The sequence below is a fragment of the Pteropus alecto genome, unplaced genomic scaffold (assembly GCF_000325575.1).
Source record: "Pteropus alecto unplaced genomic scaffold, ASM32557v1 scaffold395, whole genome shotgun sequence".
Taxonomy (NCBI): domain Eukaryota; kingdom Metazoa; phylum Chordata; class Mammalia; order Chiroptera; family Pteropodidae; genus Pteropus; species Pteropus alecto.
The window spans coordinates 978,560-989,145 of NW_006438643.1; the positions used below are offsets into that span (position 1 = coordinate 978,560).

A 10,586-nucleotide genomic window follows, 5' to 3' on the forward strand; every position below is an offset into this window, starting at 1 on the left:
TAATTTATTTTATTTTATTTAATAGTTCCATCCTGAGAACATTGTCTCCAGTTTTCTGGGAAATTATCTTATTTTGTTTCATAATGGGGACTTGAACCCCCAAATATGTCCTTCTTTCTCAGTTAGTCCTGGCAGAGACTGTGAGGCCACAGTTAACATCACAATATCCCTTTTCTGAAGAGGTTATGCTCCTGGTGGGTGGGGCAAGGGGAGGGGCAGCCCTGGGAAAAAGCCATCTCCACTTAGCCCACCTTGCACTAAGTATGAATCAGTAGCCACAACAAGCCTCAGCTGGGCCACATCTGGAGAACTGGGGTGGGGGTAGAACATTGCAAAATACCTGGCCCTGACCTGGTCACTCACCCCTTTTGGGGCAACAAGGAAGCTAGCCTGTGGCCTGAGAACACAACACCTGAGAAAGAGGCCAGTGGAACCATCTGTCTGCCCTCACCCCTCTTGCCCCTGCCTCTACCTGCTTCCTATCTGCCCACCCACTAAGGTCCATGCTGAATATTTTCTCTCGAACACCCAGGATGGCTCAGACTGGGAGTCCTTCGGGTTTGCCTGCAGACAAGAATGTCTCTTTGAGTGTCACTCGAGTGATAGTGAAGACACCTGACAGGCAAGAAGACTTTATGATAGCTGATGACACCTCAGTGAAGCAGTTCAAGGAGAAACTATCGGCTTACTTTAAATGCCAAATGGACCAACTAGTGCTGGTCTTCATGGGCCGTCTTCTCAAAGACCATGACACATTGAGTCAGAAGGGCATCCTGGATGGCCACACCATCCACTTGGTCATCAGGTCCAAACAGGGCTCTAGATCTCTGGCCCATTCCTCCCAGAACCAGCCAACCAGTGGGCCATGCTACCAGGACAGAAACACTGAAGGAAACAGCAGTGGGCTATACCAACCTGCTGGTGTGAGTCATACCCCAGTGGAATCAGCCCCCTTCGTGCAGCCTGATGCACCCCAAGTGCATACCCAGCACCTAGAAGTGGATAGTCCAGAGCACATAGCACAGATGCTGGAGAATCCTAGCATCCAGCAACTTCTGTCCAACACAGACCTCATGAGACAGGTAATCTCAGAACACCCAGACATGCAACAATTGATGCAGCAGAACCCAGAAGTCTCACACAGCCTTGACAATTTTGAGATTCTATGGCAGATGCTGGAGCTGGCCAGGAACCTTGCCACGATTCAAGAGATCATGCAGATCCAGCAGCCTGCACCAAATCTCGAGCATCCATTGAATCCACCATCACACCTGGGAGGAGAGACAATCCCAGGTGGGGATAGTATCATGAGCCAGAGCTATGCTGATTCCAATAACCAGATGCTCAACAGCTCACAAGATCTCTTTAAGGGCAACCTTTTCACAGCTCTCCTGGGAGAACAAGTGCCGGAACAAGTTCAGTTTTCACCCCCATCTCCATCATCACCCCAGGAAAAGCAGGACCAGTCCCCACAGCTCCCTACAACCCGAATCATCTATACCAGTTCTTGCGGTTTATCTTCAATCACCTCAGCCAATGCTACCTCCCAAAAGCTGAACCATACTTCTAGGGCCAATACTGCCGCTAATTCCATCCAGCAGCCAGCTGAGGTTCCAGCCTTACCTAGCATAGAGCTCACTCAGCAGCCCCAAGGAGAAGACAAAGATGCTACCGTCTCTGTAGATAGCTCTGATGTGAGGTTAGAGGATGATCTCCAGCTGTCAGATGAGCATATTAGTTCCCAGATCACAGAGAGCATAATGCAGTTGCTTTTGAACAACCCCTACCTGGCAGCCCAGATGATGTTCATGAGTATGCCCCAGCTGAGTGAACAGTGGAAGCAGCAGCTGCCAACCTTCCTGCAGCAGACCCAGCTTTCTGATGTGCTTATAGCCCTAGCCAATCCTAAGGCATCACAAGCAATATTGAAGATTGAACAGGGTCTGCAGCTGCTGGCCACTGAGGCTCCTGTACTTCTGCCCTGGGTTGCACCTTACCTCTGGGGTCTGGGCTGGCTTCCTGCCCCCAGCTGCAGCTACCCTGACACAGTGTCCTGGGCCTGGGATGTGTCAGATACGGCTGAGCCCAAAGGGCCTGAGTGCTGCCACAAATCTGGAGCCGTCCTGCAGAGGCTACAGTCCCTAGCTGGAGAGCCTTCTCATCTTCTGCAAGCCCCTGAGGTTCATTTTAGCAAGCAAATGGAATCTCTTCAGGCCATGGGGTTTGAAGACCACCATGCCAATCTGCAGGCACTCATTGCCACCAAGGGGGACACCAACGCTGCTATTCTTAAGCTCAAGAGATCCCAGGGGTTCTAAACATCATGCCTACCTGTTTGCTTTTAACCTACATGCTGACTCATTTGACCACTTCATCTGCCTTTTCCTCCTCTTCTGATGCTTCCAGCCAGAAGAAATCTCGGAGTAGAAGAAATCAACAAATGCTTTCTCTACTGAATCATAGATCATTGGCTTTGGCTGGAAGATCTGTCAATAAAATGGCTACACCCACTTGCTCCCATCTGAAGTTTGGCTTTGTTTCTTTCACAAAAAGGCAACTATCTGTGTGTGATGTCTCTGTCTTACCTACCTACATACACGAACACACACATACACCATTTGCATATATATTAATATAGAGAATCATAGTTGTACACTAGAGATCCACATGTACGATACCATAGCACATTCACATACTCAAGAACATACATAAGTATGTACACATACACAAGTTCACATGGCTGAAGGTTCACATATATAGGCACATAAAGTCAAAAAATACAGTCATGTGTGTACACAGATATACATAAATACTTAGAGATACATAAACAGACCCACATATAAGGAAGACAAAACATACAGAAGGGAAAAATACTACAGATAGACTCAGATATTTAATTGTAAATACTTTCTTGGTTCTTCAAATCCAAAATGTTCAAGTTTAAAAGCAGCAGAAGAAAAACCTGGTGAGTCAGAGTGGGAAAAGACCCACATTTAAGTCAAGTCTTAAGGAGTATTCATCTTTGTAGGAGTTTCTTAATAACTGCCGTTTCCACGATCATAGGGCTTTGCTGCACTATTATCATTATCTCTTAGCACAGAGAGGTATAGCTGCTGCCACCTTTCATTCTAGCCGCAAAAAACCCAGGTCTCCGTGAGGCTCAACATTTCCAACAATATCATTCTTAGCATAGCTCCTGCGTGTTGCTTATGCTTTCTGCAGTTAACCAAAGCCCTATCTCCTCTTCTTCCTGCCTCACCGAGTATCTCAGCCAATTGCTATGGAAAGAATTGTGGTTCAAATACTTAATTATTAAATAATTTATCAAGCTCTTGCCATAATTTAATAAGTCAAATATTGTTTTAGGCATTAAAGAAATATCAGTGATAAAACAAAGATCATTTATGGAGTTTACTTCCTTTTTGTGGGGATACAAACAATATTCAACTTATATACGTGTTAGGTTGTGATAAGTGCTTTGATGAAAAATGCAGCAGTTTAAGCCATTTTTAACAGGGAATAAACAGAAAAGTCCTCTCTGAAAATGTGGCCATTGAGCAGAAATCAAAAGGAATTGGGAGAGGTGCACATGCAATTTTCTGAGAGAAGTATGTTCAAGGCAGAAAAGGCTACCTTCAAAAAAATAAAAGGCTTTGAGGTAGCAGTATTCTTGTTTTTGAATAATAACAAGGAAATGGCGTAGCTGGAATGGAGTGACCAAAAAAATGGGAGTGGGGGTGGGAAGAAGACATCAGAGGAATCTTGAAGAGCTTTGTAAGTCTGGTGAGGACTTTGGATTTTACTATGAAAATCACTGCTGGATTTTGAGCAAAAGAAAGAAGTGATTTGATTTATCAGTCTGGCCTCTGTGGGGGTAATAGACTATGGTAAAGGAAAAAGCTGGAAGCAGTAAAACTAGTATGTGTTTCTGTGATAGAGCAGGTAGAAAATAGTAGAGTCTGGGACTGGTGAGGGAGCAGTGGAGGTGGTGAGAAGTGTTTGATTCTGGACTGCGAAGGGGATCCACAGAGATGTGTGTGTTCCTCACAGACCACCTGTCCTCCAGCCTTGACAAAAGCATTGGCAAGAGCCTTGACAAAAGCATTGGCAAGAGCAAAACTCCAAGTGTGTCTAGCAAACATACTGCCAAAGATTCCCATTCCACCACAAAAAGATACATCTCAATAAAGAAATTATAGCTAAAACTGATTTTTTTCCCTTCCCAGTGAGCCATCTCTATTAATCCAATTAAGGCTTATACATTGGTTGCCTCAGTTTACATAAAAAGTCCAAGGTTTCCGGGTCATCTAATCTTTATCCCAATATGCTTGAAAATCTCTCATTTGAATCAGAATCCCACTCATCATCAATTCTCCAAAACTTTCCACCCTACTGTTTAGAACTTATATTTTATCAACAGCAAAACCATTATACCTACAACTTTCAAAATGTTCCCTCACCTATTTTCTGTAACTGCAATTTCACCGTTCACTAAGGAGGCTGCTTCTCTGGCAGTGCTCATTGCTTCTTTCATTCCTGGTGGACTTAGAAGTGAGGAAGGTGTCCTACTTGTACTTTCTTTTGCTTCCTGACCACAGTTCTCTAGCTTCAGTACTACTCCGTGATCTATCAATATAATTATTCTGGCATAATACTCACCATGGCATATCTAACTCTGCCTAATCTCTATGTGAGCAGAGAAAAGCAGACAATTGTGCTGAGTAGTCTCATCTAAACTGATTACCAAAAACCTTAAATGATCTGCTAGTAATCTTACTACATTTTCCTACTTCAATATTTCTCACCAAAATCTGCATCAGAATCACACTGGATAGTGTGTCAAAACACAGATTTCTGAGCTCCATTTCAAAAGTTTCTGATTCAGTAGGTCTAGACTGGAGCCCCATATTTTGTATTTGTGACAAGTTTCCATGTGATGCTGATGCTGCTGGTCTGGGGACCACACTTGGAGATCCAATGCCCTAGTCAGTTCACTTCTACATTCTTCGAGATGAACATTTTATACCTTTTCTGCTCTTCTCAAACCTTCACCATTTCCTTTTTTATTCTCGACCACGGCTGGTGTTTTGCTTATTCCAACAAGAAGACAAAAGTGATCAAAAGTGACTTACATCCATGTGCATCACTAAATCGACCAATTTACTTGCCTTTGTACCCATACATTGTTCCCTCTAGCCTGTTGTATTGAATAAACTATCCATGCTCCTAAATCAACTCTCCACTAATCTATCTACTCAACACTTTACTGTTGCAATTGTTTTCTCTTTCTCCTACATCATTTTTTTCTTCTCATTGGTTTTATCCCATCAGAATAAAAATATAATTTAATATTTTCATCTTAAGAAAAAAACAAAACAAAAAGCCTTTATCCTTACGTTCTCATTCAGCCACCATCCTTTTTTATGATTTACAATACTCTGATTGGATTCACTTTCTTTCTAATCCATTTGCTTTTAAACCCACTCCAATCAGGTTTTCTGCCCCCATCACTGTTCTAAACCTGGTCTTATCATGGTCCTAATTCTTTCTTGTCAAATCCAATATCAATTCCCAGTCTCCATCCTACCGACATCTCAGCTTCTTTTGACACATTTGGTTACTCTCTCCTTTTTGAAACTCTTTTTAATCTGCTCTGTCTCTCTCTTTTGACTTAATGCTTTCTTTTAAATATCCTTTGCTGAATTCATCTAATCTTCCAGACTTCCAAATATTACAGTGCCCGTGACTCAGTCTTTTTACCTCTATCCTTTTCCTACACTCTCCAATCTCATGATTCTAAATATTTTTGTCAGTGTGGATAAACGCTGGATTCATGGTACTGAATCACCTTTCCACATTTCCATTTGGATATAAAATAGACATCTCATATCTGTAAAACTGAACTCTTAATTTTAACAACCATATTTCCAATTTTTAAAAAAATCAATAAATATATATTCTTTGAGTTCTTCTGGGGGATAATGATTTTTTTTTAAAGTAAAATAAAAATTTCATATCATCCCTGACCCCTCTCCCATACTCTAGCTCCTGCCCATCAGAAAGTCAATACTATGAAAAAATGTAAAATTCTCATGGCTAATGTTGAAGCAGAGAAAAGATAAGAACTTAAGATGCCAAGAAGAGTAGCTGAATTTGAATCTTAATGAGGACACAAAAGATTAAGGAGTCTTTTTAAATAATCTAATCCACGTGAGTCCCCACATACCACATACTGGGATGTATGAAAGCAGAACTCTCGGCCTAAGAAGGAGGGTCAGCCCAGGCCCCGCACTATGAAAAAGGGATAATGGAAGTGGAAACCTCAAAGGCTGGGGGAGACCGAGTTCCTAGGGATCTGGGACACCTTGGAGAAATTTCAAGAATCCATTGTATGAGGTTGTGATGTCAGTCATGAGGTCACAGAGGTGACCTGATGGAGTGGGTTCCGGCCCAGAAGGCTTCAGGGGTGGCTGTTCAGCAAGATGAGGGTGGTTTGGAGTCCTGTTTAAGAGGAAGGACGGGGTCACAGCTGATTGGTATGTATTCCCCAAACCGGGCCCTTCTTCCTGCCATTGCCCCTTCACTCATCAACTGTAGACCTCTTTTCCATGGGCTCTGATGTCTCTCCCCTGACCCCAGCATCTCTCAAACCCATAATCATCCCAAAGCATACTATCCCAAGGAACTCAGAGCCCTTCCCTGTGAACTCTCGAGTTCCCTCACCTTGAGATCCCAGGCCCTCTTTGTGCTCACCTTTTCTACTTTCACCACTGCCCAAAAGGATGATCTTGGTCTCCCATTCCCATCCCCCAGCTGTGTCCCCACAGACCTGGGCTTCCTGCTGCCTACCATGGCCAAAAGTGGAGAGGCCCCGCCACAAGGCAGCCCAGCACCAGTCCAGGATTCCCATTTCATCAAGGTGACAGTGAAGACGCCCAAGGACAAGGAGGATTTCTCAGTTACAGACACTTGTACCATCCAGCAGCTGAAGGAAGAGATCTCTCAACGCTTTAAGGCTCACCCTGATCAGCTGGTCCTAATCTTTGCTGGCAAAATCCTCAAGGACCCCGACTCACTGGCACAGTGTGGAGTGCGAGATGGCCTCACTGTTCACCTGGTCATCAAGATGCAGCGCCGTACCATGGGCACTGAGTGCCCAGCTGCTCCAGTCCCTACCTCAGCCCCAAGCCCGGGGTCTCTCCCTCAGCCCAGCTCCATTTACCCAGCAGATGGGCCACCCACCTTTAGCTTAGGTGTCCTCACGGGCCTCACTGGGCTGGGTCTGACCTCTGGTAGTTTCCCTGACCAGCCAAGCTCACTGATGTGGCAGCATGTATCTGTGCCTGAGTTTGTAGCTCAGGTCATTGATGACCCCTTTGTCCAGGGTCTTCTGTCCAACACAGGCCTGGTGCGCCAGCTGGTTCTTGACAACCCCCATATGCAGCAGCTGATCCAGCACAACCCTGAGATTGGGCATATTCTCAACAACCCTGAAATCATGCGGCAGACACTGGAGTTTCTACGTAACCCTGCCATGATGCAAGAGATGATGCGTAGTCAGGACCGGGCGCTCAGTAACCTGGAGAGCATCCCTGGTGGCTACAATGTGCTTCGGACCATGTACACAGATATTATGGACCCAATGCTTAATGCAGTACAGGAGCAGTTTGGTGGCAATCCCTTTGCTGCTACCACTACCGCTAATGCTACCACCAACAGCAGCCAACCTTCAAGGACAGAGAATTGTGACCCTCTTCCCAACCCCTGGGCTTCCACATATGGAGGCTCAGGTGGCAGACGAGGCAGGCAGCCTGGGGACCAGGATGTATCTGAAATAAGAAACAGGGTTCCCAACATTCTAGGTAGTATAGGGCTCTATGACTATCTCCAGCAATTACATGAGGCTCCACAGTCCCTAGGAACCTACCTGCAGGGGATCGCCTCCACCCTCAGCCCAAGCCAAGAAGCTCCACCACCAGGAAACCGAGTTCCCCCAACTTCACCTTCATCCCAGAAACCTGAGTCAGGCCAACCGCTCCCCAAGGAGTCGGTAACGATCAAAGGAAAGTCCTCCTCCCCAGGGTTCCTGAGATACCCCACAGAGGGTAGTGCCAGACAAAACAGAAGCCAAGATGGCACAGGGAATGGCTCCACTGGGCCCAACACCAGCATGCCTGATCTTGTCTCAGGGTTGGGGGTTGCTGCCAACAGGGCGCCATTTGTTTCTTCACCACCTTCCCCCATGGCGGCTACCCCTGGAATCCCTGAGCATGCCTGGCTGCCACCACCTCTGAGGCCAGCCAGCATGAATCAGGCCCCACAGTTGCATGAGGAGATGCGCCAGCAGCTGCCACTGCTGCTGCACCTTCAGGCAGCCATGGCAAACCCTCGTGCCATGCGTGCCCTGCTGCAGATTGAGCAGGGGCTTCAGGTTCTGGCTACTGAAGCACCTCACCTCCTACTCTGGTTCATGCCTTGCTTAGCAGGGCTAGGAAATATGGCAGGAGGTACAGAGCCTAGAGAGGGTGCCTTTGTGCCTGAGGATCCTCCCCCAACCCCAACTCCTGAGGTTCCCCCAGCACAGGGCTCTGTGGAGCTAGGCCTCCATTCCACTCCCCTCCTCCAGATACTGCAAGCCTTAGCGAGTGCCAATTCTCCTCAGCTACAGCCCGAGACTCACTTTCGGGTGCAGCTAGAACGACTGAGGGCCATGGGCTTTCTGAATCCAGAAGCCAATCTCCAGGCTCTCATTGCCACAGGGGGCGACGTGGATGCTGCGGTGGAGAAGCTGAGGCAGTCGTAGGTGCCGGAGTTATTCAGACCGTATCTTTTCCTCTGTGCCCTTTCCCCCATATTCCACTGTCCAGCTCCCCCATTCTTGAATGCAGCTGCACTATGAACCAAATTTACTATGATGCCCTTTACTGCGGAGACAATGTTGATCCAGAGTCCATGAGGAAGAATGAGAGCCAGAAACAGGGTGGGGGTGCTGTGAATGACCTAACCATCCCTGCCACTGTGCCATTGTGGGACCCTAGTCTGAGCTCTGCATATGCCTGTCTTGAGATACAATTACATCCAATCTCCAGTGCCAGTTGCTGCCTGAGTCTGATTCTTTGTGGGCTATGAGAAAAGGGGAGCATATGGGAGAAGAGTTATCTCTGCATGGATAGGAGTGCTTGAGGGGAAACTGAAGGGTTTAAAGTAGAAGATTCAGAGGCATAGAGAACAGAGGAGGGCAAGCTGGGATAGCTTTCTAGGTGTCCTTCCAGAGGTCCCCTCGATTTTGTGTCCTGTAGGAGGTGCCACCATATATCCTGTTCTTTGGGGCTTCTTACCACCAGCGTGGTTGAAAAGTGAAAGTAGTCACAGTTTCTTATTTTTATTGCTCCTGAAGATGATACTACAGGTGACTCACATTTTCTGAATTCGATGCTGATCCCTGAGTGGATAGTGATAGAGCAGGATTTGGGGTGAGTTCTAAAATTCCCTAATCTCATCATGTTAACAAAGTTACTGACCCCAGTGGCTAGATTCAGAGCGCTGCTTTCATTGCCACAAATTCTGCTTATCCTGGATTTTATCTTTCTTGCAATTCTAAGTTCAGAAATTGGGTATCGACACTGTGCTCAGTCTTCAACATTAGGAATTCAATGTGAGTAAAAGGGACATGATCCTGCCCTCATGAGTTTATGATCTGATAGCAGGAACTGTTCAAACTCTATCTGAAGAATGCTCATGTGTAATTACAAACTATGATAAATGCTATGGAGAAAAAAATGGGGAGTGTGAAATAGCATAACGGGTTTGATCTAGTGTGGGGAGACATGGAAGGCTGCTGTGAGTATGCACTCCAAGCTACGATTTGAAAAGTAGAAATAAAGTAGGTAAAATCTGAGAGGGGAAGGGAGAGTATTCCAGCAGAAGAGCCATTATGTACAAAGATACCAAGGTAGGATGTGCATTGCACAGGGGAGGTGCCCTTGGCATCTCAGACTAAATTCTAGTTTTCACTTAGGAAAGCTTCCCATTGCCCATATACTTCTAGGATGAAGGTGTTACAACTCATAAATCGGGCAAATGAACAATGCCTCCCAGTCCACATACACATAAATGTGCCATGGGCTTACACAGGTATGCACACTGTGGAGAAATGCACAACCATGCAGTGCATATTCACAGGTAAAAATATACCTTCACATGGGCATACCCTATGTCCACATGTGTAAGCATACATACACGACACAGTCTGTTAGAATTTTGCCACAGAATGGGAGTTTAAACATAAACAACAATGCTACACTCATGTCAGAAAAGAAAAGTGTCTTTTTTAGAAGCTACCACTGTGTAAAAGTGGCCGGCCGTGGGGTGTGTTTAAAAGTCAGAGACTTAGTGTTGAGGGTCTTTTCAGGAACTGGGAGAAGCAGAATCCCTGCCTGGAACCCAGGATACTTGGACCAACCTGTCTTTACATTTTAGTTACCGATAAGGTGACTTAGAGATAAAACGGTGAGGTTTTGAGATCTTTATCTCATTGTATGAGGTTCCAGCCTTTAGGTGGAGCAAGAGATTTCGAATCCCTTTTC

The 10,586-nt window shown here is 45.7% G+C and overlaps 2 protein-coding genes across 2 annotated transcripts; both read left to right on the forward strand.

Moving 5' to 3' along the window:
* The first annotated feature begins 503 nt into the window (after positions 1–503).
* UBQLNL (ubiquilin like) lies at positions 504–2,318 on the forward strand. Its single transcript, XM_006915734.1, has one exon. The coding sequence runs from the start codon at positions 504–506 to the stop codon at positions 2,316–2,318; it is 1,815 nt and encodes a 604-aa protein (XP_006915796.1).
* A 4,532-nt stretch (positions 2,319–6,850) lies between these two features.
* UBQLN3 (ubiquilin 3) lies at positions 6,851–8,803 on the forward strand. The gene has a single exon (XM_006915683.1). The coding sequence runs from the start codon at positions 6,851–6,853 to the stop codon at positions 8,801–8,803; it is 1,953 nt and encodes a 650-aa protein (XP_006915745.1).
* Positions 8,804–10,586: the final 1,783 nt, after the last annotated feature.